The 19,092-nt window shown below is 46.0% G+C and overlaps 2 protein-coding genes across 2 annotated transcripts; one reads left to right on the top strand and one right to left on the bottom strand.

Moving 5' to 3' along the window:
* Positions 1–1,739: 1,739 nt before the first annotated feature.
* Positions 1,740–7,715, top strand: LOC134652728 (uncharacterized). Its single transcript, XM_063507889.1, has one exon. The coding sequence runs from the start codon at positions 1,740–1,742 to the stop codon at positions 7,713–7,715; it is 5,976 nt and encodes a 1,991-aa protein (XP_063363959.1).
* Positions 7,716–10,966: 3,251 nt separating this feature from the next.
* On the bottom strand, positions 10,967–14,314 carry LOC134652727 (uncharacterized). Its single transcript, XM_063507888.1, has one exon. The coding sequence runs from the start codon at positions 14,312–14,314 to the stop codon at positions 10,967–10,969; it is 3,348 nt and encodes a 1,115-aa protein (XP_063363958.1).
* Between the last annotated feature and the right edge of the window lie 4,778 nt (positions 14,315–19,092).

The raw sequence follows: 19,092 nt of genomic DNA, 5'->3' as shown, positions 1-19,092 counted from the left end.
TAAACAAATGACATGGTTAGATCAATTGTTTATCATAGTTTTAAAACAAAATATTTAAAAAAATAACAATCCTCTTTATAATATCTCTAATTAAGTTTAAACAAAAAGTGGCACTTTTCTCCAGTAGTCAGCCTCCAAAATCCAGTAAGCAGCCTCTGTGTACCCAGTACTCAGCCTATATAAACTATTCATATAATTAGATCAAAATCACTAATATTTATATCAAAATCAACGATATTATAATTATTTTTTTTAATTTTTGTTATCGTTATTGTAGTTAGTTGTAGTTTTTAATTTTAGTTTATAATTTTTTGCATATATCAAAATCAACGATGTTATACAAATATCTATTTTTTATTACTATTTTATTACTATTTTAGTTAGTTGTAGTTTTTAATTATAGTTTATATTTTTTTGCATATACATATGTATTACTTACCTACTTGTTTACTTATTTAATAAAAAAAAATCTTATAGGTACTGTGGAGCGTAGACTGTAGTTTTGAAGTTGAATTAAAGTTCTGTGTTAGCGACGCTCCTAATAAATTAGATAATCTTAAGTAATCATATACGTTTAAGTCTGTATTCGTAATAAAGATTATTTTATGTTAGGTAGGGATCACGTATTAGATTGTTAATAGATATAAGTAACATGTAAATTCGAATTTAGGTACGATTCGTTATCTAGTATTTAGAAAGAAATACTAAATTTCCCTTATTTCCCGATATCCCACAGTAGGATAAACTGATAAATAAGACAAGGAAACCACTTTTAGAAAGAGATGTAATACGTGTGTCGTGATTGGTCAACCAAATCGCTGAGAGCGATTACGATGCACGGTAATTTCACTATAGATTAGTCATATTTCGTTGATTATTTCGTAATCTATTAGAGTTAGACTATCCCAATGTTTGTAAACATTGTAGGTCATTAACCTACTAACACAGTAACACAGGTGCCGATAACGTAAAGCAGGTAGTATTTTGCCTAGAGCCCGAGAAAGGGTCACAAAGCGCTCTATTGTTATGGAGTTACGGCACACAATAGCCTTTGTATTCGAAGTCTTTACGAGCAGTACACCTGTTATTGTTTATTTTTGTGTCCTATTAACCTAGTTAACTGATTGTAATAGTTTAAGTCGATAATTAGAGCTATATTTGAGATATCCTTATGTAATCGACAAAGAAGTAATGAAAATTGTCAAGTGTTTGTTCGGATGACGTAATCGACCAATCAGAGCGCAGCTAGTTACGCGAATGGGAACGCATTTTATTTCTCTGTCGAAAGGGGTATTCTCGCTCTTAGAATTTAGTATAAAAGCAAGGCGGGACAGCTACGGAGCATTCAGTATTCGTTCAGCGCTCAAGAAGAAGAAGTCCAAAGGAAAACCTGAAGGAGATCCGGAGCTGTGCCGCCTACCGTTATAGGAGTATTTTTATACCTAGTTACCGCGAGTAATAAAAGTCAGTATAAAATCCGAGTTAGTTTATTTTCTCTCTTTCGCGTGGCGGTCGGAGTCTTCGCGGAGCAGCGTGGTAGCCTGGGCCGATCTCGGTTATAAGAGAGGCGCGGGTAGACATAACCGGCGTTACCTTCTCCCTGGCTATTGGGGGCTATATTGGGCCGCGGGCTTCAATATTTTCTGGTCCTTCGAACCGGATCTACTGTCTGCGCACCGGGACGTCGTGTTCAAGACTACTACGGATCCAGTGAAGCCACGTCACAGATGACCGACAGGATGGTTATCACTCGGTCAAATAAATCTACGTCGGTACAGAGCGACGAAGACAGGCGGCGTTACCTAGCTGAGGGCGCGGCGGCAGCTCACCGTGAGGTTGCTCGCGCAGACGCCGGACGGGTTGAGGGCGCCGACGCGGCGCGCCCTCCCCCCACCCCTGCCGAGTCGGTCGACGTAGACAGCGATCGTCCGCGCGCTCGTAGCGCGGAACCGTTTGGCGCAGCGAGCGCAGTATCGTCACAGCTCCCGCTCAGGACGGACGACTTCTCGAAGCCACCGAGGACTCCCTCGCAAGACAATACGCTGCTGTGGAGTAGGGACCTGCACAAGCGCTTACGACGTCTTACGAGGCCCTCACCGATACCGTCGCGACGCCCGAAAATGAAGTTTGGGAACGTCGCAACTACGCGGCCGCAGGAAGCTGATATGGAGTCGAGCACTCCGTATGTACCTGCCCGCACTCAATCCGTGCATTCATACGCCAGTACAGTCGTCGAGGCCAGGCTATCTCAAGCGGAACTCGAGGCAAGCGAACGACTGGCGGAAATCCAGAGGAAGGAGTTGCGACTCGAAGCCGATTTAGTAAGAAAAAGGCTACAAGTACGGAAGACGCAGATTCGAGCGGAAGGAAGTACTACAGACGCAGTCTCAGACTTAGGTGAAAACGAGCCACAGCAACAACGAAGAATCATCAAGTGGATCGATCAATCGCAAGAGGACAAGACGCGAACCGAGCCCATCAACAAGAGGTTAGCCGACGAGCCCCCGCCAGATTACGAGACTCCCAGGCGACCTACGCGGGACGAGCGGCATATGCGACGCCGTTCACCGAGCCGCGAGGAGCGTCGTAGGCGATCGTTATCGCCACCAGATGAGCCCCGTACGCCGCACACGGCGCGTACGCAGCTTACTCAAGAAGGCACAGTAGCGGAGTCAATGCTGCAGCTTTTCGAGAAAATGCAAATGGCGGCTCGCCCGGCACCGAAAGACATTTTTGAGTTGCCTCACTTCTATGGGGATGTAAGCGAGTGGCGGAGTTTCTACAACACCTACACCGAGACATCGAAGCGATATAAATTTACCGACTACGAGAACGTTGCAAGATTGCGTATGGCATTACGCGGGGACGCGAAGATGTGCGTGTCACATGTCCTTTCTACAGCGACTTGTCCAGACATGGTTATGCGAATTTTAAAGAAGCAGTTTGGCAGAAGCGAGGTGCTTTTGGACAAAGCAATCGAAGACCTACGAAGACTGCCACCGTTGGGGCCGAGCGCGAACGACCTCAACACATTCGCCATCAAGATAATGAATATAGTGTCAACTATAATGGATATAGACAGACGACACTACGCCGACAATCCGATGCTAATACGAGAAGTAACGGATCGATTATCGCCTCATCTTAGAAGCAGATGGTGCGACTACGCGAAGAGGCATCGCGACACCGACGACCCAGAGATCCTGCAGCTTGCTGATTTCCTGATGGAGGAGAGCGAACAGGAGATGTCATTCTGCCATGCCCGCGCTGCCCCGAGGCGTGCGCAGATACCGGCAGCAGCACCGCACGCGCGCGCGGCCGGCGCTCGACTGAATGCACCCGCGTCGCGTTATCCCCTTCCCGCTACAACAACGAACGCGAATCGATACGGCACAGGACAGAAGGTGGCGTATACGGCGCGTCAAACTATCGCAACGAAGACTACATGCCTGTACTGCGGCGGCGGTCATGCTACACCGGACTGTCGCAAACTGGCTGCGCAGAGTATAAGCGCGAGATGGGAATGGGCGAAACTCAACAGAATTTGCTTCAGATGTATGGACGCGAAACATCTCAAGTCACAATGCAAGGCGAAAGGATGCGGCGTGGTAGGCTGCCCACACGCGCATCATCGATTGCTACATACCGAGCCCACTCAAGCGAACGACGAAGCTACAATGGCGGTAGCTCAATCGACACAGCGAGCGGTCGCCCCACCGAGAGTGACGTCATCGTTTGCGGCGGCGGAAACAGAGCCGCGGCCTACAGAACGAGAGGACAACGACCCACGCGTCTACGTGTCATCGACCCCGAATTTCAACGTATTGCTGAAAGTACTGCCTGTAACAGTTACAGGGCCGAAAGGGACGGCTCAAATATTTGCCTTTCTAGACGACGGATCTACGCTGTCTATGATAGATCAAGATGTTGCGGACGAGATAGGAGCGATCGGCGAAGATGAGCCCCTCTGTATACGTGGAATACGGAATCTCAAGCACACATCGATTACGCAAACAGTGAAGGCGAAGGTGGGCCCGCTACGGGGAGGCACTATGCACGATATCGTCGTGAAAACTGTAGAAGGCTTGGGAATCAGATCACAGTCACTGAATAAAGCCGAGTTGATGAAATACAAGCATCTGGAAGACCTAGGCGACGAGTGCTACGTAGGTACTGGAGTTCCACAGATGTTGATCGGAGGTGATTTTTGTCACTTGAAGACCCCAATAGAGATCAGGCAGGGCGGCAAGGACGAGCCGTGCGCCATGAAGACTCCGTTGGGTTGGGCGTTCTTTGGACGAATGCCACGAATAATACGCACCGTCGAGCAAACAGTACTTCACTGCCGTATGGACGACGAAGACGACTTGAATGAACAAGTTAAGAAGCACTGGTCCATCGAGGCGTTAGGCGTAACGCAAAAGGATAATGTGAGTCCGAGCGATCAGCGAGCAATCGACATTTTCGACTCTACGGTACGAAAAACTACAGGAGGCCGGTACGAGGTTGGTCAACTATGGGCGTCTGACAACGTGAAGTTGCCACCGAGTTATGCAATGGCGTTATCGAGGCTGCATAACTTAGAGTCGAGAATGCGACGCGACAAGGACTTCGCTGAAGACTACGAGGCCCAAATTCAGAAACTGTTGAAAAAAGGATACGCGGAGCGTATCATGGAGCCACCGCAAACTGATCGCACCTGGTTTTTGCCGCACTTCAGTGTTTTCAACCTGAATAAAGGAAAAGGAAGAGCCGTTTTCGACTGTGCGGCGAAAAGTCTTGGAAATAGTCTGAATGACTATATTTTGTCGGGACCGGATCTACTACAAAGTCTACTGGGAATTTTGTTACGATTCCGCGAATGGAGTTTCGCGGTAACTGCGGATATTCAAGAAATGTTCCTGCAAATACAGATGAGACCCGAAGACCAGCAAAGCCAGCTCTTCTTGTGGCGCGGTACTAGAAGAGATATGGAACCCCGAGTATACAAGCTAAATCGAGTATGTTTCGGCAACGTGTCATCGCCTTTCCTTGCGCATTCCGTGCGTAATAGGAACGCGCTCGACAACAGAGAGAAATATCCGGACGCGGTCTACGATATTCACAACAATCATTATATGGACGACTACGTGGCATCGTACAAGACTGAAGATGAGTTGCTGAAAATATCGAAACAAGTACGAGATTCACACGCAGAAGGCAGTTTTCTCCTACGAGGTTACGCGAGCAACAGTGTCCGAATGATGGCAAGCGTCGAGCCCGAACTGCACGCACAAGAGCCTACTCATCTAGGAGAAAAACAGCAAACTGTTCTGGGCATGACATGGGACCCTAGAACAGACACCCTGGGCTACAATACGAAGATGCTACGAGTACCCGAGGCTGTGAAGATGTACGAGCGAGCGCCAACGAAGCGAGAATTGCTAAGCGCAATAATGTCGATATACGACCCGATGGGACTTATCGCACACTTCGTCATAAGTGCAAAAATTATATTTCAAAAGGTGTGGACGAAAGGCACGGCGTGGGACTCACCGCTACCAGATAAAGAAGCCGACGACTTTTTTCATTGGCTGGAGGCGCTGAAATACGTATCAACTTTACGTATACCAAGACAGTACGAGACACCGACGCGAGGTATAAGATATACGCTACACGTATTTACGGACGCATCGATAGAAGCTTACTGCGCCGTAGCTTACTGGCGCATCGAGAATGCGCAGCGAGAAGTTCGAGTCAGCTTGGCGGCGGGAAAGAGCAGAGTGTGCCCACTGAAAGTTATTTCAGTGCCAAGGCTAGAACTATCGGCGGCAGTCATCGGAGTCCGGCTGGCGGAGACTATTACACACGAACAGAGATACGAGATCGAGCAAGTTTACTACTGGACGGATTCGCGAGTCCTACTAGGATGGATTCAGGACGACGCACGAAATTATAAGCCGTTCGTCTCACATCGCTTGGCGGAGATAACGGAGAAATCGGATCGGCAAGCGTGGAGATACGTGCCAACGGACGAAAACCCGGCAGACCACGCTACAAGAGGCAAGCCTTCAAGGAGGGTCAGCATCGACGACGAGTGGTATAGAGGGCCGCTATTTCTTCATCGACCCGAGGCGGAGTGGCCAGCTCAGAATATCATCGCGCAACCTATTGAAGACCTACCTGAAAGAAAGAATATAGTCAAGCAAGAGACTATACTGGCTACAACTACGATAAAGGCAGATCCATCGAGTGTATTACCGGATATACAGCGATTCAGCAATTATGACCGTTTGATCAATGCAACTGCATACGTGTTGCTATTCATAGACAAGCTGAAGACGAAGAACAGAAGGTTACAACTTCAAGTTAGCCACTTGAAACGAGCAGAGCAGATGTGGCTACAGAATAGTCAACGCAGGAGCTTCCCCGAAGAGATAAGGACTTTGAACGCTGGGCGCGAGTTAGAGAGGAAGTCACGTCTATTCACACTAGCACCCGAGCTATGCAACGACGGCGTGCTGCGTATGAAAACAAGACTAGGAAGCGCTCCTGTATTATATTCGTCATTACAACCGATAATATTAGACGGAAGAGACTCATTCACAAGATTGATGATTCAACGAGTACATCGGCGATCTGCACACATACATAATGAAGCCGTCATAAACCAGCTACGACAGGAGTATTGGATATTACAATTGCGACCGACAGTGAAAGCAGTAGTACGAGACTGCGCGCTATGCAAACTACGACGAGCTTCACCTCGAGCACAGCCGCTAGGAAACCTACCCCCCGAGCGACTACAAGCCTACCGACGACCATTCACTTTCACCGCTCAAGATTACCTAGGACCCATGCACGTGACAATAGGCCGACGACGTGAAAAGCGCTGGGTGTGTCTGTACACATGCCTAGCTACGAGGGCTATACATCTCGAAACCGTACATAGCCTGTCTACAGATAGCGCTCTACTAGCACTAAGGCGCTTCGCGGCGAGAAGAGGATGGCCGAGCGTTATGTACAGTGATAACGCAACATGTTTCAAGGCAGCGGCAAACGAGCTACGCGAGGCCTACAAACAATGGCTTCCACAGTTGCAAGCTTACGGCGTACATCAACGGATGCAATGGAAGTTCATCCCACCCGGCAACCCATCTGCAGGCGGAGCGTGGGAGCGTATGGTACGCACCGTAAAGACAGCGATGCTCTATACATTCAACACGCGAGCACCGAAACAAGAAGTTTTCGAAACACTACTTACTGAAATTGAAAACATCGTCAATAGAAGACCTCTAACACATGTGAACGTCGATCCCGATAGCGAAGAAAGTCTCACACCGGCACACTTTCTTTTGCTACATAATGCCAACTTACCTATGGTTGGTGCCTACGAGGAAAACGAGACACGACAGTGGAAAGCTGCCCAGGCGCTAGCCGACCACTTCTGGCGGCGCTGGACCAAGGAGTACTTCCCACTGCTGGCACCACGCAAGTCGTCTGACGATGGAGGGCGGCAGCTCCAGCCGGGAGACGTGGTCATCGTGTCCGAGCCTAACGGACCACGCAGCGTGTGGCCTAAGGGAGTCGTCGAGACCATCTACCGAGGACCCGACGGACGGGTTCGCTCCGCAGACATCCGGACAAGGCACGGGACGCTGCGCAGGCCGAGCTGCAAGCTTGCAGTCATCGCGTCGCAACCCACTGCACCAGGAGTCTTCGACTGCGGGGACTAAATGTTAGCGACGCTCCTAATAAATTAGATAATCTTAAGTAATCATATACGTTTAAGTCTGTATTCGTAATAAAGATTATTTTATGTTAGGTAGGGATCACGTATTAGATTGTTAATAGATATAAGTAACATGTAAATTCAAATTTAGGTACGATTCGTTATCTAGTATTTAGAAAGAAATACTAAATTTCCCTTATTTCCCGATATCCCACAGTAGGATAAACTGATAAATAAGACAAGGAAACCACTTTTAGAAAGAGATGTAATACGTGTGTCGTGATTGGTCAACCAAATCGCTGAGAGCGATTACGATGCACGGTAATTTCACTATAGATTAGTCATATTTCGTTGATTATTTCGTAATCTATTAGAGTTAGACTATCCCAATGTTTGTAAACATTGTAGGTCATTAACCTACTAACACAGTAACATAGGTGCCGATAACGTAAAGCAGGTAGTATTTTGCCTAGAGCCCGAGAAAGGGTCACAAAGAGCTCTATTGTTATGGAGTTACGGCACACAATAGCCTTTGTATTCGAAGTCTTTACGAGCAGTACACCTGTTATTGTTTATTTTTGTGTCCTATTAACCTAGTTAACTGATTGTAATAGTTTTAAGTCGATAATTAGAGCTATATTTGAGATATCCTTATGTAATCGACAAAGAAGTAATGAAAATTGTCAAGTGTTTGTTCGGATGACGTAATCGACCAATCAGAGCGCAGCTAGTTACGCGAATGGGAACGCATTTTATTTCTCTGTCGAAAGGGGTATTCTCGCTCTTAGAATTTAGTATAAAAGCAAGGCGGGACAGCTACGGAGCATTCAGTATTCGTTCAGCGCTCAAGAAGAAGAAGTCCAAAGGAAAACCTGAAGGAGATCCGGAGCTGTGCCGCCTACCGTTATAGGAGTATTTTTATACCTAGTTACCGCGAGTAATAAAAGTCAGTATAAAATCCGAGTTAGTTTATTTTCTCTCTTTCGCGTGGCGGTCGGAGTCTTCGCGGAGCAGCGTGGTAGCCTGGGCCGATCTCGGTTATAAGAGAGGCGCGGGTAGACATAACCGGCGTTACCTTCTCCCTGGCTATTGGGGGCTATATTGGGCCGCGGGCTTCAATATTCTGCGAGAAGAGAAGAAACAGCACTCAGGAACGCGCCAGCCGGGATACCTTCGAAGTCCGCTTGCCGTACCTCCAATACCACCATTACCGGGTTAGTGGGTTAGTATGTTAATAAGAACACATATTTATGGTTAATATGTTACGTGTTAAGACATATGTTGCCTGTAGTAGTATGTAGTGATGAGTGAGTAAGCTACCACGGCGGGAGGCGGTATTTATAGGCGCGCGCCCCACCATAGCCACTTAGGCCACGCCTACTTAAGACGTGGGTGTTACGTGCAGAGTCAGTTTTCCTTTATTCGACCAATAAGCTTACGCTATTACATTTGATTGGGGAATGGGTAAAATATATTTATTAGGAACATAATTGACTTAAATCTAGGCATATAACACAAATAATATTATTAATAACACAATATAAGTTAAAAATACACATGAAAGTAAAGGGTACATAAAACATAATAAAAACGCTTAAAACTAACATGCTTAATTTTAATGAGCTATACACGACAATCTCCCCCACGTGTGTCAACACCGTCTGTGTGCGAAGAGTGTATAGGTATAAGTCTGGAAACTGGGCGACGGACTTCACCTGCGCGGGTGCGGACAATGGCTACTCTCACGTGGCCATCAGGGCCGGGAAAGAGTTGTGCGATTACGCCTCTAGGCCATGTCCCTCGTGGCATGGAGCTATCCGCTACGATGACTACGTCCCCTACATGTAGTTTCTTTACGTTTTGATGAGCACCTGGCCTAGGGAGGAGGCTGGGTCGGTATTCTCGCTGCCAGCGCCTCCAGAAGTGGTCGGCTAGCGTCTGCGCTGTTTTCCACGAAGAGAGTGACATAGTCGCATCTGTGAAGACGCCCAGTGGTGACATGGAGCTCGATCGGCCGATGAGAAAGTGGTTCGGCGTCAGGGCTTCGACGTCTAAGTCTGGATTCACTGGTGTCAGCGGTCTAGAGTTGACTGTGTGCTCTGATTCTAGCAGTAACGTGTGTAGAACTTCTTCGTGGGGTGCTCTCTCTTTTAATGTTACTTTCAGTGCTGTTTTTACGCTGCCTACGAGTCGCTCCCAAGCGCCGCCGGCGGAGGGGTTGCCGGGCGGTATTTTCTTCCAAGTTATAGCTCGCTCGGTCAAAAATGGCTTGAGACTGTCGGGCAGCGTCCTTTTGGCCTCTGCTAGTTCTCGTTCCGCGCCGTAGAAGTTAGTGGCGTTGTCGGAATAGAGAACTGTAGGCGTGCCGCGTCGCGCTATCATTCTGCGTAGTGAAAGTATCATAGAGGATGCCGAAAGTGAGGCGGCAAGCTCTAAATGTACAGCGCGTGTCGTGAGGCATGTGTATAATACGCCCCATCTCTTCTCGCGGCGGCGGCCTATAGTTATGTGCATAGGGCCAAATAGGTCTACGGCTGCGGCGGTAAATGGCGGTTGATTCGCCTGGAGCCTCTCTGACGGTAGGTCGCCTACAGGAACCTTGAGTGTGGTTCCCTTATAGGTCCGACACCATTGGCACTTATTCGCTAGATAGCGAATGCTACCGCGCAGCCCGATAATGTAGTATCTCTGTTTCAACTCGTTGATGACGGTCGCGTGGTTGCCGTGTTTGAAGAGAGCATGAAAATGATGTACTAGTAACTTGACGAAATCTTCTTTCGCTTGCAGGACGGGTACGTGTACGTCTTTGTCGATTCTAGCGTTCAGCACGACGATTCCGTTCTTGTCAAGTTGTACAGCTATCTTGTGTAGAGGAGATTTCTTCGGTAGTGGCCGCCCAGTTTCCAGTAACTTAATCTCTTCTGGAAATGAAGCGTGCTGACTCCGTCGAATTAGCAATATCTCTGCTAAATTTAACTTACCCTTATTCACCTCTGTGTCTGCTTTCCTTGATAGCAATGAGGCTTTAAATACCTCGGCGGCAACCAGAATCCTAGCGGTGGCGTGAACTAGTCGCACGTTAGCTATGAATGATCGCCATGCGGGTGCGAGCGAGACGGGTATAGGCGAGTCCCAATCGATTCCCGTTATCCATATTCTCCGCATTATCGATTTGCTTGACGCCGATATGGGACTTACGCAACCGATCGGATCGAATATTGATATCGCGCTACTCGTGACCTGCCGTTTTGTAGGTCATTTCTGACCGTTAAGTACGTCTTCGGGCGTATTACGAAAGTTTACGTTGAAACCTAAGGTGTCACGCTTGTGATTCCACTTCAAACCTAAGGTACGTTCGCTCTCGTTTGCGCCTAACTGCGACGTTTCCTCCTTACTTTTAACTACGTCAGCTATTACCGCAGGATGGTTCGATGCGAACCCGCGAAGCTCGAATGACGCGCGCATGTTTAACTCGTAAACCTCGTTTGCTACGCGTCTGGCTTCCTCCTCGGACGTATCGAGTGCGATCAACATGTCGTCCATGTACGTATTCTTTATCGTTTTTTCAGCTGCGATCGGAAATTCCTTACTATGCGTTTTTGCGTTTTCGTTTTTGACGTATAACGCGGTTGTCGGCGACGCTGCCGATCCGAATATAAGCCGCTTCATTCTGTATTCTTGCGGTGGAGAGGTGCGGTCCTCCCCCCGCCAAACGAAACGTAACGCATCGCGATCTTGCTCAATTATTTCGATCTGTAAAAACATTTCTTTGACGTCGGCTATCACGGCGATTTTACCTTCGCGAAAGCGCACTAATACGCCAAAAAGTGACTCTAACAGATCGGGGCCGGCCAACAGCGCGCTATTTAGCGAACGTCCGTAAGCTGTGGCGGCCGCGTCCCACACTAATCTCATTTTGCCGCGTTGCGGGTGAAAAGTGGGGAAATGCGCTAGATACCACGTCCGGGGTGCATCGGGGGGCGGTGGCGAGTCCATTTTCTCCGCGTAACCTTTGTCGAGCAAATTGCTCATATGCTTCGCATATTCGGCTTTAAGTGTCGCATCGCGGTCTAGTTTCCGTTCTAGACTGTATAGCCGTTTTAATGCTTGCGCTCGGTTATCGGGGAGTTTCTCGTCATCTGTCCGCCATAGTAAGCCCGATCGATACCTTTGCTCCCCCGATATCTTCTCGCATGTGGCTTTCAATAAGTCTAGCGCGCGTTGGTCGGGGTCGGCCCGAGGTAACTTTTGCGAAACGCCTAATGACTCGATATCAAAATGCCGTTTCATAAGTTCCAAGGCCTCGTCCTCCGCGGTTTTAGGCCGTGCGTGACCTACGAAATGAACTGTGGCGCGCCGTGTGCGATCGGGGCCATGCAATACCCAGCCCAGCCGCGTTAGGCTCGCTACAGGAAGGTTAGGCGGGCCGTCTAAAATTTGCCGAGTAACGATGAGATGCCAGTTATCTTGACCTATGACGATAGTAGGTACTGCGGGCGGGTAACTTAATTCGTCCGCGATTTTCGATAAGTGATCGCACTTATCTACTACGTCTCGCGGTACGCCCTGCGCGCCTAAACCTACATCGCAAACTGTGAACGTCTCCATCATTTCCATATGTCGGCTACAAAAACCCCGTATGGCGACTCGTAATGAATACGAATCTGGGTCCCGTACTACGCCGCCTATACCTTCTATTTCTAAAGTTTCACCGCGTACGCGAGGCGCGATTTTGTCCGCAGTTTCGTGTAGCATCAAAGTCATTGCCGCGCCTTCGTCTAATAGCGCGAGAGTTTGGACGGTACCTAACGGTCCCGACACCTCTACAGGCATGATTTTGAGGTACGTCTGCGGAAGTCTAACGTTGAGTACTGATGCCGCCGGAGTACTATTACCGTTCGCGGGCGCGGCCGCGTTCAATCCGTGTAATAGTTTATTATGTCCGGCTTCGCACTGACTCATGCCGCACGCGACATATTTGCACTTAAACGGCTTACGGTGATTCGCGTCTAAACATCTAAAGCACAATTTAGCACCCTTCACTAAGTCCCAACGCTCAGATATCGTCGCAGCTAGAAATTTAGAACACTCACTAACTTTGTGCTCTTTGCCGCTTTTACATATGACACACGTAGCGTGCGAGACAGAGACGGACGATATCTGCCTTTTGGGCTTAGCTCCGGTTGACGCGGGCTTTTTTTTCAAATTACCATCGCGGTGCTTGACTTGAGCTACAGTCGGTTTACTATTGCGCGATCTACTTCCCGTATCACGTGCGTATGTTTCGTGGGAATCTGATTCATCCGAATCCGAACTATAATCGCGGTGGAACGCGGGGGCGCGAGACCCAGAGAGAGCTTGGCTCGATCGTCTCGGTTCGTGCTCAAAAGACACCGTGTTCACCGTATTCCGCAATCTATTAGACGGCCTATGTCGGTTGACGCGCTTGGCTGCAGTGCTAATTTCGTTAAGAAACTCGGATATCGCAACTAACCCGGGTGATTCTACGTTAGACTGCCTATACTTTGCCCATTCGTAGCGCACTATCAGATTCAATTTGTCCACTATTTTGTTCACGAGTTCAGGCGCGTGTAAATACTGCTCTTGACGCAACGATCGAATGGTGGCGACGGCGTTCGCGATATGCGCGGCGAATGACGCTATGTTCGAATTGTCTTCGGATAAACGCGGCATGCGTTTTATATTATGAAGTTCCGTAAGCACAATTTCCTCGGGGTCGCCGAATTGCCGTTCTAGCGCTTCCATTATCTCGTACGGGTCCTGAACTGTGTACATAATCGATTTTACGGCCGTCCGAGCCTCGCCCTTAAGCGCGCGCCTAATACGACTGACGTTATTGACGGCACTAAACATGGGGGACGTGTCCTCGAACTCTGCCCTAAATGATATCCATTCTGTGATATCTCCGCTGAAGGCGGGTAACTCGGCCGGTTTGTGGTAGATAGGTGCGTAATTATTATGTGGCACTTCATAAAATCGCGGTTGCGGTCTGCTAGCCCGGTCGGCGGCGGCGCGCGGCGCGGCGGTCTGTTTCGGTAACGGGATTTTACTATCATTCGCGATCTCGTGCTGTGTCTTCGGCTGTCGTTCTACCCAATTCCTAGTTCGTTCTTCGACTTCAGTCGCGATACTGCTGCCGTCAGATTGCGCCTTTACTTGGGCAATCTGCAGCCTCAATTTTGCAGTATCGGACTCTGTCTTAGCAACGACTAGAGCGGCTTTATGAACCTCGAGCCGAGCCATTAGCACGGCTATTTCACTATCGCGGTCCCTATGTACCGATTCGCGATCCCTATTTGATGCGCGATCAGACGGCGCCCGCGGCGGCGGCGCGACAGCGGTTTCATTACGTACTAGCGTATTCGACCTACTGCGAACTACTACCGTATCATCAAACACTTCCGAGTGTACCGACTCATTATCACCACTAGTTTTCTGGTTGCCACTGGTGCCTTTGCTCCACGTATTCGTCTCGCCGGACGTCGTCTTGCCCGACGAGGGGGTAGGGGTGTCCGCGTTGGGCGCAGGGGCAGGCAGGCCCTTCCTGCGCGAGCGAAGGCTACGTGCTTCCTTTTCCGACATCTTCACTGGAAACACTTTACACTTACACTTGACACACGCGGGGGGTCCCTAACTATATACAGATTTACCTACCTAACGCCTATGCTCTGACGTTACCGAGCGCAACGTCAGTGCCCCTAAGCGTGGATCCCTCGGTGCACTGAATCTCCCGCAATGGCTAAGTGCAATGCCTAGAGCGTTCGAAAGCAGTGTGTTGGTATCACCATGTGACACATGCAACTAAAGTTGCCAGGACACGTGAGTGGAGGAGAACCTACAACACAACACGGTCCGACCGGCAAGTCGGTAATGGTGGGGTATGGGAAGGTTATTGGGGTAGGGTCTAAGCCGAAGCGAACTTCTAGGCTCAGCGCGTACTTGTTTCTTTTTTCCAGTCTGAGTGTTACTTGAAACTCAGCGCGTACTTGTTTCTTTCTTGATCCGGCTCGAAGGACCAAATTGTGGAGCGTAGACTGTAGTTTTGAAGTTGAATTAAAGTTCTGCGAGAAGAGAAGAAACAGCACTCAGGAACGCGCCAGCCGGGATACCTTCGAAGTCCGCTTGCCGTACCTCCAATACCACCATTACCGGGTTAGTGGGTTAGTATGTTAATAAGAACACATATTTATGGTTAATATGTTACGTGTTAAGGCATATGTTGCCTGTAGTAGTATGTAGTGATGAGTGAGTAAGCTACCACGGCGGGAGGCGGTATTTATAGGCGCGCGCCCCACCATAGCCACTTAGGCCACGCCTACTTAAGACGTGGGTGTTACGTGCAGAGTCAGTTTTCCTTTATTCGACCAATAAGCTTACGCTATTACATTTGATTGGGGAATGGGTAAAATATATTTATTAGGAACATAATTGACTTAAATCTAGGCATATAACACAAATAATATTATTAATAACACAATATAAGTTAAAAATACACATGAAAGTAAAGGGTACATAAAACATAATAAAAACGCTTAAAACTAACATGCTTAATTTTAATGAGCTATACACGACAGGTACATACAATTCTTATGACACGAAATTTGTTGGCCATAGGTACTTAATTAACTAACACTGTTCTTGCAAACTAAGACTCCCAATATTTATTTTCTAATAATTAATCCGTCAAAAATTAATGAGGTAAATCAGGTAATAAATAATTATGTTTCTAGTAGGTATTCGGTAAAAAATAATTAATCGAGTCTATGCAGATCTAATTATCATTAATAAACAAAGTCATATACCGACCAGGAAAAAGCAAAATGATAGTTATGTATAGTTAACGTCAAAAATATGTATACACTTTTGAACCTTATTTCAATGAGATATGGTTTAAAAATGTAGACATATTTTTGGCAGCGACTTACCAAGCAAGGTCAATGGCTGAGTACTGGATCCGCGAAACCCAGTGCTCAGCCGCATTAAAACGTTATTTCAAATGCGGCTGACTACTGGGTTTTACTTTAAATTGACTAAGGCATGCCTAATTAAATTTGAAAATGTAAATTTAACGGTCCTAACGGTCGCATTGGCTCGAAAATAATAAAATAAACGAATAACCCAAAGGTCAGCCGTGGGGGGCTGGGCACTGGATTCTTTGGAAAAAAGTGTTATCCAGTGGCCAGCCCCCTCAATTTATAAGTGAAATATTGATATTTTCATTCAAATATAATGCAATTTAATAGATAAACTAATAAATAAACCAATCATTAACAAAAACAATAACTTTTAACATTAAAACATAGTTTTTCTTGCCTGTTAATAGAACACCACGTGCAGTAAAAAATATGGCGGACATGACACTATTGCACTCGTCGACAAACAGCACCTGTATGAACGAGTATATTTCTTCCCCCCGTTCCCTCACCGCACCTGTCGTGTGACGTATTAACCAATAAGGAATCAAAGCTCCTATTTGAGTACTCGCGATTTGTTTGAACGAATATACCAGATATTTATGACCAATAAACGACTCAGAAGGCTGACCACTGGTACCTGGCTGGCCACTGGTGCCGTTACCCTATCTCGCGGCGAGATAGAGACTACCCGTCCCTCTTTTATTAACAGACTTGGAAAAAGACGGGTAGTGTATCTCGCCGCAAGATACCATTAGGAATCCTCTAGACCAGTGGTTCCTAACCTTTTCAGTCCGGTTACACCTATGACTAACTAGGGAACCTGATTTTACCCCTCCTCCCAATGGTAATAAAAAAATAAAACGTGTACGTTTGTTGTATTGTTATATTAGGTTAGCTTATTACCCCCGTAAAATACCAGTTTTACCCCCACGGGGGTAATTACCCCCAGGTTAGGAACCACTGCTCTAGACGGAGTTTAGAGCAATTATTTCATGAAACCGATGTTGCCAAAAATACTGGGGTGCGGGGGACGAGGTGAGCGAGTCCAGAAGGCCTACCGCGAACCACGTTCGACGTGTTGCCTCCCTGTCACACTTACGTACGAAATTACAAGTGCGACAGAGATGCAACACGTCGTACGTGGTTCGCGGTAGCCCCTCATTGCCGTGATTGGTCCGTTCAAAGACACGGACGTCACACAAATACACTTTGACTCGAAAATGGAGTAAAACTACCGTATATTTGTGACAGAGGGGGTAGCGCTACTATGCTCAGTCTGGAGGATGTCTTGTCAGTGCAAGATACTGTCGCGCCAATCATGTGCTAGGGATGCTGGGGCATGGAATTAACTGAATTACTTATCGGTGACAGACATGCAAGAGATATTATGAGTTTCAAACAATTATTTTGATCGGTTGAACAATGAAGCAATAATTTGTCATCAATGCCAAGCCACAAATTGCACGTAAACAACCCGTATTACATATCAAGTCGTGTGGGGCACGAAATGTAGGTACTTTATATCAAATCGATGGCGACGAAAAGGTTAAAAGAATTCCAAGACAACCCGTGGCGTGGAAGAATGAAGCATAACAATCATATTTTAATAATGTTTACCTACTTCAATGAACTTTAAGGTACGTCTCGTGGTTTAATGCAAAACGATACCTGATATTATGAATTGTCACATTCAATAACAGAATAATATACTGTCCTGAACAGTAATTGGCATGGAGATAAAGATAATATTACTAAACGTTGCTGATGAGGCATCGACTATAATTACCTATCCAACGAAATGTCAATAATTTAGCATCAATTAATTATAGCAATTAATTATGACCCTTTACGTCGAATACACATATGAATATGACCTTACCACGAGTCATTGTCAGTGTCAGCATATATTCACTAACGTCGGCGTAACTTAGGTACTTCTTACATATGTATCTCGCTCGCACTAAAATGCCAGTACGAGCGACATTCATAGTCGAGATGCACTACAGAGTGACTCGTGGTGAGGCTACGTCGGTTCAGTGCATAAAATAGTAACCTATTTAGTTACAGGTATCTGACATCCTCAGATTATAAACCTCTCATTTGTCTGGACCACTTACCTAAACCTAAAAATCCTAAGCAGCTATGGTAGTTTTCATAAAAGGGTGATAAAAACTAAACGCCGCGGCCTATAAAACCGAAGAAAACACATTAAGAAATGTTATTCTCCTGTTACTGTTGACCTTCATTCTCTAAAATATAACAAATATAATACATAAAAATACAAAAGTACATACATATATTCTTTAACACGAAATTATATTTTTGATATGCAAAATCGAGATTACGATTAGGTACTCGTGATTATAATATTGTATGTTCCTATTGGTAAAGATAATTATGATAATATGTATATCTAAATTCAACATACCTATAGTTCAACATAATAGAAATCAATCAGGAAAAAAATTGTATGTGTTTAAAATTTATATTTGCTGCTTCGTTCTAGCCTCATGAATAAATTCAGGGAAAAAATTGCAATTTTATGTTTTGTAAAAGTAAATGGTATAAATTCGATAGCGCAATATGCTAATTACTAATTTAGATATAAGCTACTAGCTGTTGCCCGCGACTTCGTACGCGTGGATTTGTGAATTGGTGGTTATATATTCTACATTAGCTTAGAACATTGTGCAGCAAGTGATTGCGGTAGGACGGTTAATCATTTGTTAATTATTAATATTATACAACGCATAAGACTTCGTCTTTCACAACCTACGAAGTTTCAAGCCCCTAACTGAATAAAATTGTCCTCGATATAATCCCTCTAAACCCCCTTAGAAGATTTTCATGTCCTCTATTTAATAAAACCTACTACCTAACTACCTATTTACGAAGTTTGAAGTTCCTAGCTTTAAATAAAATTTGAACCCTATACAAACTTTCAACCCCTTTTTAATCATTTTAGGGGATGATTTTTTAAAAGCTGAAATTATTTTTCTTGTATTCTAATAATATGCCTTTATACAACGATTCAAGTCCCGCACTCAAAAAAATGTTTGGCATCCAAACAAATTTTCAACCCCTTTTTCACCACCTCGGGGGATGAATTATCAAAATCTCTGAAATTAGTTTTCTTCTCTTTTGATAAAATACATTTTTACGAAGTTTCAAGTTTGTAGCTTTAAATAAAATTTGAACCCTATACAAACTTTCAACCCCCTGTTTTAACCCTGTTAGAGGATGAATTTTACAAAACGCTAAAATAACTTTTCCTGTCTTCTAATAATATCCTCAAATAGAAAGATTCAAGTCACGCGTTCGAAAAAATGTTTGATATCCATACAAACTTCCAACCCCTTTTTCACCACCTTAGGGGATGAATTTTCAAAAACGCTGAAATTGGTTTTCTTGTATCTTACTTTAATACCTTTTTGCAAAGTTTCA

This window comes from Cydia amplana, chromosome 12 (assembly GCF_948474715.1).
Source record: "Cydia amplana chromosome 12, ilCydAmpl1.1, whole genome shotgun sequence".
Taxonomy (NCBI): domain Eukaryota; kingdom Metazoa; phylum Arthropoda; class Insecta; order Lepidoptera; family Tortricidae; genus Cydia; species Cydia amplana.
Note: the sequence above shows the minus strand (reverse complement) of the source record. Positions and strands in the feature narration are given on the sequence as shown.

Coding starts and splice junctions, on each gene's coding strand:
- LOC134652727 (XM_063507888.1), bottom strand. CDS start 14,314: ATGTCGGAAAAGGAAGCACGTAGCCTTCGCTCGCGCAGGAAGGGCCTG.
- LOC134652728 (XM_063507889.1), top strand. CDS start 1,740: ATGGTTATCACTCGGTCAAATAAATCTACGTCGGTACAGAGCGACGAA.